This window comes from Numenius arquata, chromosome 2, assembly GCF_964106895.1.
Source record: "Numenius arquata chromosome 2, bNumArq3.hap1.1, whole genome shotgun sequence".
Classification (NCBI taxonomy): Eukaryota; Metazoa; Chordata; class Aves; order Charadriiformes; family Scolopacidae; genus Numenius; species Numenius arquata.
In genome coordinates this window covers 75,655,773-75,673,879 of record NC_133577.1, presented here as the reverse complement: position 1 = coordinate 75,673,879, position 18,107 = coordinate 75,655,773, and the positions used below count along the sequence as shown (strand labels likewise).

Genomic DNA, 18,107 nt, shown 5'->3' with positions numbered 1-18,107 from the left:
CATTGTGCCACATCACCCCACTACTCCCATTTCAGATTCCCTTCCCTGCTTACACCTCCTCCAAAGTTTGGATGATAAAGGAGGGAGGAGGAAATTCATCCCTCCACTTTCTCACCCCACTTCTAATCCTTGTTCAGCTCCCTTGTAAAAGCAGTTTGGTGCCCCCAGTTGTTCACTGGGATGGGGTGGGAAGGGAGTGGGTGAGACACACGGGGAGGAAAAAAAAATTACAGCTCTCATCATCCCAGCCATGAAGTCATGCATGCCCCGCCTTCAGCTAACGGCCTCGGCCGCAGAGCTGCTGCTGTGGTGGGAGGGGAGGAGGGACCGGAGGGTGATCGTCGAGTAAAGTTCCCTCTTCCACTTCCTCCCCACAACCTGCCGCTCACTGCAGCACAAGGGCTGATATCCAAATTTGCCCGTCTCTCCCCGCTGTTTGCCTTGGCCTGACTTCCCTTTGCCCCGGGCACCGTCCTCCGCCACGGGTCCAGAGACATGCAAGCCATCAAGTGTGTCGTGGTGGGAGACGGGTAGGTACCCCTCTGGTTTGCTGTGGATGCAGGGTGGGTGGGGTGGTGACAAGGGGCAAGAAAGAAGGTAGCTGCTTGGTGAAATTGCCCCAGCTTTGCTTCCGGCCTCCTGCAAATTGTGTTCCCTCTCTCACTCGCTCTTCTCTTCCCAGGGCAAGGGACCTTTCTCTGGGGAGGGTGTGGAAGAGGGCATTTTGAAGGGCATCTGCAAATGGGCATAGGAAATGGAGCAGGTCTGTCCCATGCACAGGAGGTGGTGGTGTTGCTGCCAGATTCAACCTGTAGGCCAGAGTCGGATTTAAAACCCAAGAGGTACAAGCGCTCTTCTGCAGGTGAATGGCTCCTTGAAAGCCATCTGCTCACTAGGGCTGACTGAGAGAGGGCTCGACACTGTGGTCCCGATGAGATGTCCTCCAGTACCTCTGTGTTCAGTTTTTCTTGGCACATTATCTCTGTACTGGGGTGTGGGGGAGACAGTTTGGCAGGGGTTTCTGTGGGCACAAGGAGGCGGAGCTCTTTTCACTGAGATAGACATGAGTATATGCCATTTTGGGAGTGGGAGGTAACACAACCTTGCCTTCACAGCATGATGGCATCACTACCCATGTCCCGTGATCCCTGGTAATGGCCAGATCTAAGCCATCAATAAGTGACACAACTAGTACTGCTGGGGACAGGAGGGATGGGGCAGATGGGGTCTCTTCTTGCCCTGTGGGATGAGTAGATGCAAGGAAGGGAGGAGAATCCACATTTAGCACGGTGTAGGTTAATTCATTTCCCAGCTAGGAGCTGGCCAGACTGTTATCTGGGGCAGCTATCAGGTAGCAGATGAAGAGACATTTGCAGCAGCCCTGCTCCCCACAGTCACTTCCTCCTTCAAAACTTGCCTGGGGAAGAAGACGTCTGCAAACATAACATGTTACAAACAGTACATGTTAGACATATTCTCAGGGGCTGGGGCAAGGGAATGAGGTGAAGGGACAAGGAAGGTCAGACCCCAAACACCGTTACCTCTAAGAAAAGTCCCCCGAAGGCTGCAAGCTAGAGTAGAATGAACAACTCCACTGGGCATTTATCTGTTGCCCTGTTAACCCCACAGTCTCCTCCCTCACACATTGGACTAACTCTGTAGCCATCCCTCAAGGCCGCAATCCCCTCATATCATGGCTAACTGCACAGTGTCCTGCTGTCAACCCTTCTGACCGCAACACCTCTTAAATGTCTTCAGTCCCATCATTTTTCTTGTCTGTACGCTGCACCTCCCCTCTCACCATCTTGCAACACAGCAGTCCAGTCGTCCCCCATTGCTCTGAGCTCTTGGTTTACCAACCTTCACCTCCCTCCCAGCCATACCAGCCATGTCACCCTCCCTTGGCTCAACCTTACCAACCACAGGACCTTCTGCCGTCATTCAGCTAAGTCCTTCGTGTTGCCCCATAGCTGTACTGGCCCCATAACCCCCTCCATCACACATCACCGACCTCTTATCTCTTCCTGAGTTCACTCCCAGGAACCAGCAGGTGCTACTAACCTCACCTCTTCTCTCAATAGCTTTGTTGTAACCTTCACCCCTTCACTGATGCTTTGTGCTCCTCTCTGTTCAACCACACTGATTCAGAACCGTCCCCCTTACATGACTGACCCACCCACAGTCCTGTAGATCTCCTGAGCCATTACCTGTAGAGGTACCATGGCCCTCCCTCAATATCTCTATGACAAGATGGAAACAAGGGAGCTGGGGAAAAAGAAGGGACTGAGAGAGGAGGATCTAAGGAAGGGAGGTGGCAGAAAGAAGAAACAAGGGTCAGAGCACACCAAAGAGCTCAGTTTCCTCCTCAGCTGCCCCACAGTGCTGTGACCAAGGCAGGTGCCTTATGACCAGGGAGAAGATGCTGGCTGTGCCTGTCAAGGGCACACAAAAAGGCAGAGCTGCAACTCTGCAACAGGGGACTTTGCAGGCACAGCTGTGATGGTTGGAGCATCCCCAGCAGTGAGGCTCCAACCTTTCTCCCAGGAAAGACATCTCCCTCATCCTGTAGCTGTGCTCGTAGGCTGAGGAGGCAGGTTGCTCTCACCACCTCAATTTCACACATCCTGCAACTGAAGCATGGCCAGACTTTCCCAGGCCACACAGATCTGAGAAATAGCAGCCCAACAGGAGAAGGATTCTCCTTTCCACACCTGCCACGGCTTCTTTGTTGTCTTCCAGTTTCTTTTCTCCTTTCCCTCATCCCAGCCTTCACCTTGCCCACAACACCTTCTCCTCCCCTTGACAGCCTTACTGCCCCTGTTCCCACTTTCCTCACACCCATGCTTTCACCCAGTCTGGACTGTGCTGCTACCCTGCCTTATTTGTGCTCCAACCCACTGCAACATGGGTGTGGGGGAGGCTGAGGGGAGAGGAAGCATCAACTTCTAGCTCAGAAACACCACCAGCAGCTTCCGTCAGCCACAGGGAGAGGCACCTTGCTGGTTGCTTAAAGCTCTTTCTGTGGGTAATGCTGCAGCTCACCGCAGACAGGCAGGACTGGAAAGTGTTGTGGCTAAGTCAAGAAGAGGTGCCACTCTGCTGGCAGGAGCAGGCAGGAGTGCCTGTGTTGGGGGGTTGTAGCTGGCTGGGCAGCCTTGTCATGGCACTCCCAAATCAATGCACCTACCCTGGCTGTGCATGCACTGGAAAACGGGCCCTCACCTCCATCTCGGAGTGGATTCGTCTTGTCTGAGTGATCTCTGTACCAGACGGTAAAAACAAGCCTTCGTGCCCGAAGACAACAAACATTTCTGGGTGACATCCTGTCTTTCTTCCTGTCAGTTTTCTAACCTATGTTTATGCACTGTCTGGTCCTGTGAATGTGTTTCTGCTTCCAGGGGTCTCCTGACAGGGCTGGCTTAGAGGTGTGGAAGGATTGTCCCATCCCCATCTCACCCTAGCAAGACTGCCTGTGCCACCATGACTTCCTGCCATTTTTTTTTCTTTCTCTTCCAGAGCTGTGGGGAAAACCTGTCTCCTGATCAGTTATACCACCAATGCCTTCCCTGGAGAATACATCCCCACTGTGTGAGTAATAGATAAACATGTCTTGGGAGGGGGAGAGAGGTGGGGGAGACATGGAAAGCAGGATGCAAAGATGTGCAGAAACCCCTTGTTGTGCACTCTGAAGGCAGGGTCACAATCTCCATGCCAGCAGAGGAAGGGCTGCCAAACCACTGAACATGCCTCTGCATAAATGACATATTTGGGAGACAAAAACGAACCCAAGGGTCTATCTGCCTGCTAAGTTTACAAGTAGTAGATGGGGTCCTGCTAGGCAAAACAACCAGGTACCAGGCTGCAAAAATTGGGCCAGACCCAAGAGAACGTGGTTGGGCTGGACAGGAGTTCCCACTTCCTTCGTTGTCCAAGGCACCCACTGTCATTGGAGCAGGCACTGATAACCCTGATGGTAGGAGTGCAGGATTCAGCTCAGTGCTGGAATAGAAGCCCTATGCAATCCAGTGGATGTATGCGTTGAGGCTGGGACAGACCTGCAGACTGTTCGAACAAGGAGCAAGGTTAGGCTTGTCTTAGGCTGAATGGTCAGGTGTTTTTGTCTCCCTGCAGTGCGTGGGGTATGTTTGGGGATGGTCACCACATGAACTCATACCACACCACTGGGGTGTGGAGTGCGACCTCCTTGAGGTGGGAAAAAGAGCTAGGCACAGCATGTCAGACTGACAGCTTGGGTTCAGATTCCTTGGGAAGGACAGGTGCAGGAAAACCCTAGACCCTCACTTTTTTCTCCAGATCAATTTGCAACAGACATTGTGAAAAATGGTTGTGGTAGCAAAATCCCATCTCTGCTTAAAAGCTGGTTTATGGAAGGGCACCACCCATTCCTAGAGTGTAGCCGTGAAGTGGCCATGCCATTGTGTGTCACATACCATTTCTTCTCATGCCTGAGGCTTGTGTCAGAGATGTGAAAGGGAGGCCATTTTGTGCTCCTGGCGCAGCAGAGCTTATCTTCCAACTGTGGCACATGCCATGAGCACGTTCACAAAATCTTTGCATTGGTTCCTTCCTATCACTGGTTTCCCTCGCCTTAACCTGAAAAAAGATATACCAAAAGGAATAGAAAAGAAAATTTTCTAGCAACCCAGGGAAGGAACAGCTCTATTGATTTAATGGCCTTTTTTCCCAATAGTTCTTTGCTCCCAGGCATGCAATCCTGACAGCTGTTATCAAATATTTCATGCTGGGATTTCAAAGAGTTAGGGGACACACTTCGGCATAGCAGTTCCAGCAGAGGTGTTGAGGAGTGCAGGGCTCTGGGGGAGCTACAGAGACATGGGTTCTTCTTCACTTTTAAGAAGAAATCTGGATTTTAGAGCACAGAAGAAAGATGGGGTAGCTAGAACAGATGTGGGAAGGATGCTGGGGAAGCTGAAAGGTTTATGGATCTGCAAGCATGGTGGCAAAGGTTGAGCTGCAGCCAGGCACCTGTCCAGGACAGCTGAGTGATAGGGAGGAGGTTGATGCTGAGTGGGAAGTCATAAGCTAGAGGTTCACAGGAAAACAGCATCACCAACGTGAGCTGAGAATAGGAATCACTACCCTTCGCTCTGGGGGTGCACCTAGTGAAACCCACCTACTGGAAGAGCTCCCTCTTCTCCTGTTTGAGCCATGGCCTATGTCTCTGCATTTCAGGTTTGATAACTATTCTGCCAACGTGATGGTTGACAGCAAGCCTGTAAACCTGGGACTTTGGGATACTGCTGGACAAGAGGATTATGACAGGCTGAGGCCGCTGTCTTACCCGCAGACGGTGGGTCACATTCCATGCCCCTCATCCCGTGTTCCTCCCTCAGATACGCCTCTGTCCCCCACTGCAAAAATCAACATTTGCCATAACACAGTGACAGGACTGTTCCCATCTCTCTCTGCCCTTTTCTGGTAATACCTCTGTTGATATACAAGTGCCTTGAAACCCTAAAGGTAAAAGATATCTAAGGGTATTTTGAAGCCTTTAGATAAAATTATTACTGGGATAACTTAGCAAGAAAACTGAAATTGTCAAAGGTACTTATGAGTCCAGCTGACACTGGTTCTGGTGTGGGACAGATGCCCTACACAGTCCTGGTAAAAAACCCTCCTCTTGCAAAGCTAAAATGACTCAGGGAATTTAGGAGCTGAGGCAGGAGCTTTTCATATTTTTGTGAACTCCACTATTCTGCCTTCTGCCTTTTAAAAGAGATCTGATGTGTGGACACATGTATTTGACGCCTCAACTAAGCCCATACCTCTCCTCAGATACTGGTGTTCACCATGTTTTCATCACGTTGACAGAGTGATTTCAGGGTTTCAAGGTCACCTTCCCTGGAGGATGTTGTTCCAAGCAGTCTCTTGGCAAGATCAGAAAGACCCTGCTGCCTCAGGTGCTGGTCTGAAGGTTGCCATTGCAACCAAAAGGGCTAGGAATTGAGGACACTATTTGTTTCAGCCAGGTTCAGCCACCTAAAAGTCAGACACCTGGTGTAATCTACTTGCCTAGGCTCTTTCTGCGTTCTGTGTAAGCAGGCATATTTCTCAACTACATGTTTGCATCCACCTGGGACACATCCCAAGGAAAGGTGGGGGAACTGTTCTCCAATATACTTAGATGTACGCCAAGGTACTTGCCTCTGACAGCTGTAGAAGTATGGAAATGGATAAGTTGGGCCTGATGCCCTCATTTTAGTTAGGCAAAACTGGATGAAAGAAATATAATCCTGAAGAGCTTGTTTTGTTTTGTGTTGTTTTGTTTTGTTTCGATTCATTTTTAATGGAAGTCTAAATTCTGCCATGGCCAGGAGAAGCACTTATATGGATAACCGAGACTCATTTGCATCCTGCGTGTGCACTTTTTTGGGTTAAGCCTAGCTCTCTCTCAACAGCAAGCAAAATTATTTTGACCTGAAAGCTCTCTGGTGTTCTGTGAGAGATGAGCAGGACACTGTCAGGCCATTTCCCATGAGGATGAGTGTGCCTACCGCAAAAACCCCATCCTCATAGTTAAACGTTTGGTTCTTCTGATAATGGTGGCTATGGTTACCATGAGTCAGGGGAGCAAATATCCTTCTCCCTAGAGGCAATTAGCAGCAGCCAGGACTGTGTTACATTGTGAGAGACAGCTTTCCCTAGCATGACCCTCTTTGCTGCAGAAGGAGGATGCTGCCCACCCAGGTCTTCATCCCACTCCCTGCCTCTTGCCATGCAATCCCATGCTGTCATCCTAACACTGCTCCATGGTTGTGTGCCTACAGGACGTCTTCCTGATCTGCTTCTCCCTTGTCAGCCCGGCATCTTATGAAAACGTCCGTGCCAAGGTGAGACAGAGTATCCTGGTCCATCAGAGGTTGAGGAGGGTGAGATTGGTGGTGGCCTTGCAAAGAGAATGACTGGGTGGAGAATGCTAATAAGACATCTAGATTCTTTTTTGTGTCAGTCAGAAGGAACTAAAATATCAGCCTCCTTCAGATGCCTTTTCTGGGTTATCTCAAAGAAGGCAGTCAACCCTATCTAAGGGCTAATATTCATCTTGCTGGGCTATTCAGCCGTGAGACCACAGGCTTATGTTCTGATAGCATCTCTCAGCCAAGACTGTCCCAGCACGAACACACAGGACCAGTTCATAGGGTATGAGAAACAGGTACCCACAGCCTTTGGGTAGGAAGTAAGGGAAGAAAGGAGAGATGGATGGAGAGAAGAACAACATAGTATTTCCTTCCTACCACTTTCAGGTTTTTCCCTGGGTTTCAGGGAGCCGGGAAGGGTAGAAAGCAGCTCCTGCTTTTGCTTAACAGAATTTGAGCGCCACATCTGGGATTTCGCCTGTGGACCCAGGAACAGGGGCTTGTCTGGGCCAGGCTAAAGTGCCCAACACTGGGTGGAAGGGCTGTGAGGAAGGACAGGGTGTTAGCTATCTTGCTGACCTTTGTTCAGGGGTGTCTTGCCCCACAATGTGTTCAACCCTGAGGGCATCTCATTGTATATATTTCATTATTTTTCTTATTGATAATATTATATCTTCTTTTTATTAATAATATTTCATTAAAGTAGTTTTAGTTTCTTTTCAACCCATAAGTCTCTTCTCTCCCTTCTCTTCTGGGAAGGGAGAGAGAGGTTAAAGAGAGCATCTGTCATGTGTTTAGTGGCCAGCCCAGCCTAAACCATGACAGGTGCCTCTTTGTTTCCCTTGTGCATGTCCATATGTGTGACTTCTTCTCACATCTTTGCCATTTTTCTTCCTTGCTAGTGGTTCCCCGAGGTGCGGCACCACTGCCCTAGCACTCCTATCATCCTTGTGGGCACAAAGCTGGATCTTCGTGATGACAAGGATACCATTGAGAAGCTGAAGGAGAAGAAACTATCCCCCATTACCTATCCTCAGGGCCTTGCTCTGGCCAAGGAAATCGGTATGTGCTCAGGGCAACATCTTGGACCTACTGAAAGGAGAGAGGAAGAAGATAAGGGCTTCCCCTCAGTCTAAGGAGGCTTCCTTGGAGGTATCTCACAGTGATATCTCCAAGGGACACAGGGAGACACATCAAGGGTCATGGGACAAAATGCATTTCAGGAGGCTCAGGAAGGAGATCGGCTCCTTGAGGAAGCCTCAAACCCTCAACCCTCTGTTTTCTGCCTCTCTCTGGCCACTATCCTATAAGCACACAGAGATACATTTGCACATTCCCCTCCCCTTTTACTCTGCTATTTCTATCTGGGCTAATATTTTTCTGTGAAAGCTGCAGCTGCTCTGTGGGCAGAGGCCTCTCCTCCACATCCGGAAAAAGGCGGAAGATCAAGTTTTCTAACATCTCTCAGGAAGAGTTGCAACTGCAGCTTCCTGTCCCTGCCTCCTGCTACTGGGGCTTAGACATGCAACCCCCGGGCATGTGTGTCTCACCCCACCATTCACCTCAGTGACATAGATTCATAGATTCATAGATTGGTCCAGGCCGGAAGGGACCTCCAAAGGTCATCTAGTCCAACCTTCCCACAGTCAGCAGGGACACCCCCAACTAGACCAGGTTGCCCAGGGTCTTGTCGAGCTTCACCGTGAATATCTCAAGGGAAGGGGCCTCAACTACCTCCCTGGGCAACCTGTTCCAGTGTTCCACCACCCTCATAGTAAAGAACTTTTTCCTAATATCCAATCTAAATCTTCTAAATCTCCATCAGCTCCCTCCTGTATTTTGGGACAAGCACAAATGCCTGTTCGAGGTAACGTCTCTTAGATGCAGCATGCAGAGGTAGCAGAGAGGGTGGGAAACACAGTTTGAGGGGGAAGTTCTCAACCAGGAGTTCAGAGAAGAGGGTGTCCAACCAGGATAACATAGCCAGCCTCACACGATGGCTCTGCTCTGGCTAGAAGGGTGGAGAATAGGCAAACCCTGGTCTTGTACAGCTGGCAAGCTTTGCCCTGAATCAAGACTTCCTGAGTGAGTGATGTTGTATCCTGACAATGTTTAATGGCTTTGATCACCTGAGCTGTGTTTATTCATTTCAGGCAAGATCCAGGTGCCCTAGGCTTCAGCACAAGGTCTCTGAGAATTTGGGGATACAGAGACCCAAAAGAGAGGTGCCACATGATTTGAGATGCCATCAGAGGTGCTCAACACTCAAAGCCTGAGGAGACTTGAGACCTCATCTCAAGACAAGACTCGGGGAGTGTTTTGGTGGTGTGTATGTGCCTCAGAACACTGTGAAATGGGCACTGAGGGAGGAGAGTGTTGTGGCTGTGAGGTGATAGGAGCCAGAAACATACTGGTGAAACAGGCACATGCATCTCTTCCGGCTTGATGCAATCTGTGGCATTCCCCTGCATGCTTGTCTTCTGAGGACCCTTTGTAGCAGCCTCCTGGGTACTCTCACTGCCTACCCGAGTCCCCTTCCTCCCCATTACAGCATCTACTTTCCTCCCAACAGACTCCGTGAAATACCTTGAATGCTCGGCTTTGACACAGCGTGGCCTCAAGACGGTGTTTGATGAGGCCATTCGAGCAGTCCTCTGTCCGCAGCCCACCAAGACAAAGAAACGAGCATGCAGCCTCCTCTAAGTGAGTAAGTCTGAAAGGATCCCTGGGAGAGACACCAGTGGCCCTTTCCTGCTCCTGAAAGGTCAGGACCACTGGCTTCCTATGATCTGCTGTGCGTGGTGGGGTAGGTCACTCTCAGAGAGAGAGAAGGAGACAGCAGTCCTTCTTGGGGATAGGACTGTTGGTGTGACAGAGCACACAGACCCCTGAACTACTTCCCCGTCCTTGCTGCCTACCCATGGGCAGTTTTGCTCCCATCTCCTGATGCAGGGTGGCCCAGGATTTTCCGTCTTTGCTCTCAAAAAGAAGAACTGTCTGTCACCTTTTGCCACAGAGGGAACTGTGTCCAAGCTGCCCTAGGGATGACCTGCTGTGAGAGCTGTGAAGTATGCAGCCTTTGCCTATAGAAAAAAAAAAACACACCACCAAAACAAACAACAAAAACCCCAAAGCTGTTCCTTATTCATAGCAATTGCCCAATGGCCCTTCCTCTTACCCAGCCCTGCTCACCTAAAGGGGGTTTTTGTGCTGCTGTTCATTGGCAGGTGGCAGCTTCTCCCCCAGGACTCCTTTACTCCTCATATTGTCCTGACATGCCCTTCCCCTTCGACTCAAGGCAGCAGAGGGAGGAAAGGGGCTTCAGGACAAGAGCCAAAGCTGGCCAAAGCCTGAGGAGAGAGAAGAGTGACAGCTTTCTAACTGGAACCCTGCCCCTTCACTCTCCCACCCACCACCAAGACAGAGGGAGGGAGAGCAGGAAAATGGCCGAGCTGGTTTCACAAGGTCTGTCATGTTTTTGGCTACAGATCCCAGCCCCGTCCTGATGCCAGACTCTGCCCAGCATGCAGGAGAGCGACGGTTCCAACATCCCGGAGCTCAGTACCTTGTGGTGGTCACCGTGCTTTTTACTTCTGCCGGCTTGAAAGACTGTTGTGGGTCTGTAGCACTGGTTTGTCCGTTTGCACAACTTCCCCACACTTGCCCCACCCCAGCTGGCCCTTCTCTTCCTCAACCACCTCCGAGGTTACAACGTAGTGAGTAAGACCCAATAAACAGATAGTATGTTCTTGCCATGTCCATGATGTGTTGCACCTCGGAGAGGGACAACACAGCCCTGAAGCAGTGAGCAATGGGATGGCTGGGGTGGAGGCACCTACCAGTTATGTCCCTCCTTCGGCAGTGATAACCCAGGCAGCACCACACTGAGCTTGGTACTGGGGAGCCCCAGCCGCTATAGCGTGAAGAGATGAGGCCTGATTCATGCACCGAGTTGCTGAGTTCTCAGCTGAGCCCACTGCATTCCTCAGCAAAGTGCAAATACTGTGTGGCAGCCAGAGACAGCGGGGTGATTCCACCTCCGCTTTTGCCCTTCCTCTTCTCAGCCTCCATGGGTCCAAAGGAAAATTTGTCTTCCCTCTGAGACACACAGAGGGTGAGATGCAGGCTTTGGGAGGGGACACCCGGGCCCTGACTCTGCTCTGTGGGAACTGCTGGGGACACCCTTTCAGCAAAACATTTCTGCATTAATGCAGCTAAGCTCACATCACACGCAGTCATATCATTACCAGCACTCACTCATGCTGCCAGGCACAGGCAGAGTGAGAACAGGAAGGGGGAGGGCACGGGAAAAAAAAAAAAAAAAAAAAAGAACGAGAAATGAGTCACCAGTCCAGACAAATTGCCTCCAAGTCACTAAAATTAAGCTGAAGAGTGTGGTCCCAGTGGTACTATGGATCTGGTAGCTGTGAGCACCTGCCTTCCTGATGCATTGCAGGGACTTGAGAGTAAGAAGTGTTAGAGGGTGGCTGCTGCTGCCACTGCTTGTGGGAGGGAGGAGGGCTCAGGGTGCAATGATTGGCACTGCAAAATCCTGCAGTCCTAGGAGGGCACAGAGTAACTGTGGAGTTGAGCCAGCTCAACGCTCCCTGATGCAGCACCACTTCTGAGTTTCAAAGGCTGCTTCCTGCACTGAGGAGGTGCACGAGGAGTGTTAGCAACAACCTGCCACAGTGAAGCCCCTGAGGTACCCTGCTGCCAGGGAAATTTCTGCAAATCCAATTCATGGCTGGATCTGAGTAAAGCAGTTAATTCAGTGATGTGAAACATTATCCATTGATAATGTCCAGAGCAAGCTTGGAGGACATCCTGTGGCAGTGAGTTCCACAGATGTCTGCGTTGCTACCGGATGAATGGCAAAAGCCCTCCAAAGGTAATGTAAAGTGCATCAACATAAATCCAGAAGAGCAGAAATTAAGTCTCCGGTGTGGGCGTGTACCTGTGGAAAGGCAAGGGACACAAAGCCCTTGACAATGGGATCTAGCCTCCCTTTAACATCCTAAATGTTACTCAAACCAATGAATTCCCAGTAGGTTATTATTTCCCCTCCAGTTCTCAAGCTTGGCTTTTACCTTCTCTGTCTGCTCTGTCCCCTATCACATAAAGCAATGCAGAGAGGAGAGGCTCCCCATGTGCATGAAACAAAATTCATGTACTTGCCTACTGGTGGAAGTGCACAGGCTGAGCTCTCTCCTGAGCTCTCCAACACAATTCAAGCAGTTTGCAGAACCTTGTTGGAGCTGGGGCAGAGAACGGGGCAGGACTCTGAGCATTGAGGAAGTGCGCTGGAGACCTGGAAGTTGTGACCCTGTGACTGTGCTTGTGCTAACAAGTCCTGCAATGCGTAGCTCGCCTGAGTAGAGCTCTGCTGTTGCACAGCTCTGTTTCTTCTAAGAAAGGAGCTCCAGGGGTTCCCCACATGGTACTGCAGATACCTGCCCTGCCATGACAAAGGTAGCCACTGGGTGCTGCCCATGCCATTTCTTCCCCAGTGAGGCCTCATCTCTCCTGTGTGTCTCCAGACAGCATTGTGGTCCAAGGTCAAAGCTAAGGCATCCTAACAGCTTTGAAGCCCTGTACTGCCTTCGCCTGTTCACCTTTGAGCAGCGCTGGCTGTACATGTTCTGCTCACAGAGATACTCGCTACATCTGCTAAGGCTGGAATTGGCCCTAGGAGCCCAAACACTCATAAGAGCAGTGCCGAATGTCAAGAGCTGGGTGACTGCACAGCACAAGGAGTCACTGATGTTGGCTGAGGACTACAGTGAAGCACTTTGTGCTGGGAATGGGATGGGGAAATCCTAATTTCCTTCTCGGGAGAACTGCTTACACAAAGAGGCTTAATTTCTTGTCCTCACCCATTTCTTCTGGGTACACTTCATGCAGCAGAGATGAAATTTGGTAGGAGAGTTTTGGGCTGTTGAACTGGAGCTTTTTGCCAAAGAAGGTGCAAAAGACATGAGGTTGTGCATGGAGCCAGAGGAGCAACAGAGTTGAGACTGACATCCCCCTTATTTGCCCATCTGCCCTTAGCTCTATCTATCTGAAGGTGTTCGTAGGGCAGAATAGAAGGGAGAAGGGTTTGTATGGTAAACATCCACCCTGGTTTCTGTGCACCTTGCCAGCTAGAAGGCTTTGCCACATCCCTGCACCTCTGAGCAGCACTGGTCCTGCCTGCAAGACCCTTGAAATAAGGAGCCCCTCTCCTTTGTGTCTGTGGGCATTCACAGGGTGCTTTGCACTGCCACAACTCCCTCCACCCAGGGGCGTCGAGCCGAGTCCCCCCCTCCTGCCGCACCACTCTCCCACCACATAGCTGCTCTCTGCATTCCTCTGTTCTCTCTCTCCCTCTCTCCTCCACTGTCCCCCACTTCTTTTACCGCATTCCTCATTCCTCCATCCTCCCTTCCTCTGTGCTTCCTTTCTCCCTTTGCCCCTCTCCTGCACCTCCCTTCTCCCCCCTTCCCTCTCCATCCCGGTCTCTCCCCCCCCCTCTCCGCTCCCTTCTCCTGCCCTATCGTCCATCCCCTCCTTCTCCTTCTCCTGCCGGTGTTTCCGTGCGTGGCGCCGATTGGCTGCCGGCATCCGTCCCCCGGTAGCCGCCGCTCCACTCCGCCTGCCCGAGCCCGGCGGAGGAGCCCCCTCTCCCGCAGATGGCGAGGGGAGCGCGGGGGAGAGCCCCGCCGGCCTGAGGGTGAGGGATCGCTCATTCCCGGAGGGACACCAGCCCGCCCGGCCGGCCGGCTGGCCTCCAGCGGGACACGGGAGTGGGCCCCAGTCCCACACCAGTAACCGAGGGGGAGATGGGCAGGTCCAGGACAAAGGACCTGCATCTCTGGTAGTGCATGGTGGGACTCACTCCCTCCTGGGACCGCTCTGCTCAATTGCTTTTAAGAAAGGGGAAGGGGAAAAATATGACACGGATTCTCCTGGTGAAGCAGAGGAAAATGTACATCCCAACGACACGTAAGTACCAGGCGGCTCTGCCTGCTCTTCCCAGATGTCTCCCGCGGGCATGAGTCCATGCAGAAGTTAACTCTGCAGTCCCAGAGAAGGAAACCTGTGGACCCTCCCTGACCCCCCAACTCTGCCAGCCCAGCCTGGTCCCTACCAGAGCGCTCAGCCCCGTGGTGAGGCAGGGGGGATCCTAAGCTGGAGCAGGTGGACAGGAGGGGAGGGTGGCAAAAGGGGCTGCAGGTTACCGGACTCTGTGATCCCTCCCAGCTTCTATTCCTGTTCTGTAACCAGGTCTAGGCTCAGGTTTTAGCACCCACCTCCTCCTCTCACTCAATGCAGCAGTATATATTGTATTTTTTTTTCCTAACGAAAGCAGTAGCACAAATTTACCATCTCCTGCTACCTCTCTGCCTTCCCCTTGCTTTCCAGATGTACGGACCAGGTATATTCTGGCAGCACCTGCCAGGGAATGCCAAGCCTCTTGCAACAGGTGCAGTCCACATCACTAGGGACAGACGCCAAGCAGATGCCAACACACTATTAGTCTGAGGCCAAGGCTCCTTGTTAATTCCTGCCTATGCGGCTGCTGCTGAAGCAGCCAGCAGAGTGAATCCAATGCAGATGAGGCACTAGTGTCCAGGGATTGTTCTGTCAAACTAGCCAGAATATGTGATACGGCATTTGAGCTGCTAGATGGTACTTGACAAAGCTAGAATCGCACAGACAGACCATGCCTGCTTAAAGACAAAGTTTCTCTACTGCAGCTCTCTGAGCACGAGAATGAGTTTGTAGTGTATCAGTGCCTAGTTGCATTCCTTAGCATTTTTATAGGGTTTTTGGAGCCCTGAAGCTGGGTTTACTGTATTGCTAAACCACAGTGTAAGCAATCAGCTTTGAGGTCTGGACGCCAGACACTTCCCCATATGCTCTTCAGACCCTGCACAAGTGTCCCCATCCATACTTGGTATTTGTAGGGCTCTGTCTCCATATGCTTTTTTTTTGGAAATTCCTTTGCATGCAGGAGGAATATTTAAAGTGATTCCTATCTATATCCCCACCTTTTAGAGGACTGTCATTTTATGAACACACTGTTCTGTTCTCCACCACCCTTTGCAGGGATCTTTGTCCCCAGAGCAGCCACTGGCCTCCCTTTTCCTCCAACAAGTGACTTGCGTCACTGGAACAGCACTGGAAAAAAATATCAGAGGAAAGATCCTCAAGCTTAGAGTTTCAAATCATTTCCTACTCTGCCTATTCATTGCAGCCACTCATGATGTGTGGAACAACCACAGTACTGCAGAACCCCGAGAGATGGGCTTCTATGAGGACAGTGTGTCACAGCCCAAGGCAGCTGCAAATAGAGAAAGTCTAAACAATTCCAGTCCTTCAAAGCTCATTTAGGTATAGCAGGAAATATTTATGCAATAGCCTGTAGAAATGGCCTTAAGACATTGTTGCCCAATTGTGTTTTTGTGGGGCCTATCAGATGAGGTTCTTTCAGCATAAGATTTGATACACCTGTGGAATCTGTTGGGTTTGCCTATCTAATATCTGAGGAGTTCATCCAAAGCTCAGGTCTCCCCTAAGGTTTCCTGAAGTTGGAATGATGTGTACAAAAAAGAATACAAGCTGTAATATCAAGACATGCGTGAACAAAGTTGTGATGCTACAGGGCATCCCATCTGGGAGAAAAGTCTCTGGAGTGTTTCTGGCCTCCTGAAAGTAGTTAATATTGGGAGTCCTTTCCTTTGAGATCCCCAGTTTTCATTTCAATAACAAAGGAACTTCAGAGCCCTAAGAGATTTGTTGGGATGGGTAAAGGTGAGACTCAGGGTCCCTGTTCTCTTCTACCAAGTTATCCTCACTTCCAAGAGAGTGACCCTGCCACTCCTCACTTCCAGAAAATTTTGCCAGAGCCCAGGTGATCCTGAAAGTATCACAAGTCTCCCCTGCATAAGGTTTGCCAGGGTGTCTCTGTCTGGAGTATATGCTGGGCTCTGTCACTCGCATATCTGGAGCCCTGACAAAAGGCAAAAGGCACGTCCTGTCTCTTCTCTCCCTGCAGCTTCTCACCCAGTGTGAGCAGAGAGCTGGTGGAGAATGGAGAGCTTGTTTGTTCAAGGCTCTCTCTGAGTGAGCTGAGTGCTGTTTCCATGCCAAACCCTGATGTGACGGGCAATTGGGTACCTCACATTAGAAGGGCTGGGACACTGCTTTGGTGTTGCAAACAGCTGGGACAGGCAAAGCCTCTTCCATTAGCAGTGTGTTGCAGGGTGCAGAAGGAGAGGGGTAAAACAAGAGAGGAAGAGACAAGAGGGATCTGGACTGATCCGTCTTGGTGTACCCAAAATAATCTGTCTCTTCCTTGACTCTCAAACCGGCATAGCACAAACCAGCTACCTTCCAGTTCAGGTGCTGAGCTCAGCCTCTGGGCTTGGATTGAGAGTGGAGGTGCTTTCGTTTCTGCTGGTGGGGCTAACACCACCACAATAACCTGGCCAGTCCAAAAAGAGCTTTAGCAAGCAGGAGGATAGACAGTGAATGGGAAAGCCAGAGTTGGAATGGCACTTTGTCACTGGATGCTCTTCCCTCTTCTGTTTGTAAGACACCTGCCACTCATAAATGAGAATCAGGCCTCAGTACTGGAGCCATTAGCAGAAAATGAGAAATTTTCCTGTTCGTATCCTGGTCTGCAGTTCTTTCTCCAGAGGATCTTTCCCTAGCAGAGAGGATCCATTGGCACACATTGAGGCATGTCCCTGTTCGTCCCTCCATGACCACTGTGCCTCCCAGGACTAGCTGGGGTCAATACTGTCCTACAACTTCCAGCGGCTGCCAGCATCCACAAACTCACCTCAACTTCCCATGCCTGTCTATACCTACACACAGTTCATGTGGTGATTTTATCTGTGGCTTGTTCAGCTGTCATGTCACCAATACCAATGGCTTTTTTCTCCTCCTCTCACCTCCAGATTGCTAACTGATCCTGCACGGACACTTCCCCCTGCCCTCTTCCCTGCCTCTGCTATGGACACTTCTGCTTTCAGCCTCCCCACGCCCGCAGTGTCGGAGGATTGGAATGTCTCTGGCAGCTGGGCAGGCTTCACCACCCCCAACAGCTCCACCACCACCAGCCCTGGTGTGGTTGTCAGCGGTGTCCTCATCCCCCTGGTCTACCTCATTGTCTGCGTGGTGGGGCTGGCTGGGAATTCTCTGGTCATTTACGTGGTCCTGCGGCACTCTGTGAGCGAGTCGGTGACCAACGTCTACATCTTGAATTTGGCCCTAGCTGATGAGCTCTTCATGCTGGGCCTGCCGTTCCTGGCTGCACAAAATGCCCTGTCCTACTGGCCCTTTGGGTCTTTCATGTGCCGCCTGGTGATGGCTGTGGATGCCATCAACCAGTTCACCAGCATCTTCTGCCTGACAGTGATGAGTGTTGATCGCTACCTGGCCGTGGTCCACCCAGGGAAGTCCTCCAAATGGCGGACAGCACGGGTGGCCAAGGCTGTGAGTGCAACTGTGTGGGTGCTGTCTTCCGTGGTGGTGCTGCCCGTTGTGGTCTTCTCAGATGTCCCCTTAGGGATGAGCACATGCCACATTCAGTGGCCAGAGCCTGCTTCAGTGTGGAGAGCTGGTTTCATCGTCTACACTGCCACCCTGGGATTCTTTGGGCCACTGCTGGTAATTTGTCTCTGCTACCTTCTTATCGTTGTGAAGGTTCGTTCCTCTGGTAGGAGGGTGAGGGCTCTGTCCTCCAAGCACAAGCTTTCAGAGCGCAGAGTGACCCGCATGGTGGTGGCTGTTGTGGCTGTCTTCGTCCTTTGCTGGCTCCCCTTCTATGTGCTCAACATAATCAACGTCGTCTGCCCACTTCCAGAGGAGCCATCCCTCTTTGGCATCTACTTCCTTGTGGTGGTGCTGCCATATGCCAACAGCTGTGCCAATCCTATCATCTATGGCTTCCTTTCCTACCGCTTCAAGCAGGGCTTCCGGAGGGCCATCCTCAGGCCATCACGCCGAGTCCAGAGCCAGGAGGTGCCAGCATGCCCCCCAGAGAAGACTGATGATGAAGGGGAAGAGGGCGAGATCAGCAAGATCACCCAGAATGGTAATGAGAGGCAGGAACACCCTCTAAGCAGTGGGGAAGGAGAAAGCAACGAGCAAAAACCACTCCCTGAGGAACCTGTGGGATGTGAAAAGAGCAACAAGTTGCATGTCAGTTATTTATGA

General features: G+C 51.1%; 2 protein-coding genes across 2 annotated transcripts; both read left to right on the top strand.

Moving 5' to 3' along the window:
* Positions 1 to 370: 370 nt before the first annotated feature.
* Positions 371 to 10,653, top strand: RAC2 (Rac family small GTPase 2). Its single transcript, XM_074144587.1, has 7 exons — positions 371 to 530; positions 3,517 to 3,588; positions 5,215 to 5,332; positions 6,810 to 6,872; positions 7,802 to 7,961; positions 9,472 to 9,602; positions 10,388 to 10,653. Exons 1-6 carry the CDS (start codon positions 496 to 498, stop codon positions 9,600 to 9,602), a joined length of 579 nt encoding a protein of 192 aa, XP_074000688.1. The 5' UTR covers positions 371 to 495; the 3' UTR covers positions 10,388 to 10,653.
* Positions 10,654 to 16,901: 6,248 nt separating this feature from the next.
* SSTR3 (somatostatin receptor 3) lies at positions 16,902 to 18,107 on the top strand. Its single transcript, XM_074168605.1, has one exon. The coding sequence runs from the start codon at positions 16,902 to 16,904 to the stop codon at positions 18,105 to 18,107; it is 1,206 nt and encodes a 401-aa protein (XP_074024706.1).

Coding starts and splice junctions, on each gene's coding strand:
- RAC2 (XM_074144587.1), top strand. CDS start 496: ATGCAAGCCATCAAGTGTGTCGTGGTGGGAGACGG. Junction 531..3,516: donor TGTGTCGTGGTGGGAGACGG/GTAGGTACCCCT, acceptor TTTCTCTTCCAG/AGCTGTGGGGAAAACCTGTC. Junction 3,589..5,214: donor GGAGAATACATCCCCACTGT/GTGAGTAATAGA, acceptor TCTGCATTTCAG/GTTTGATAACTATTCTGCCA.
- SSTR3 (XM_074168605.1), top strand. CDS start 16,902: ATGGACACTTCTGCTTTCAGCCTCCCCACGCCCGCAGTGTCGGAGGAT.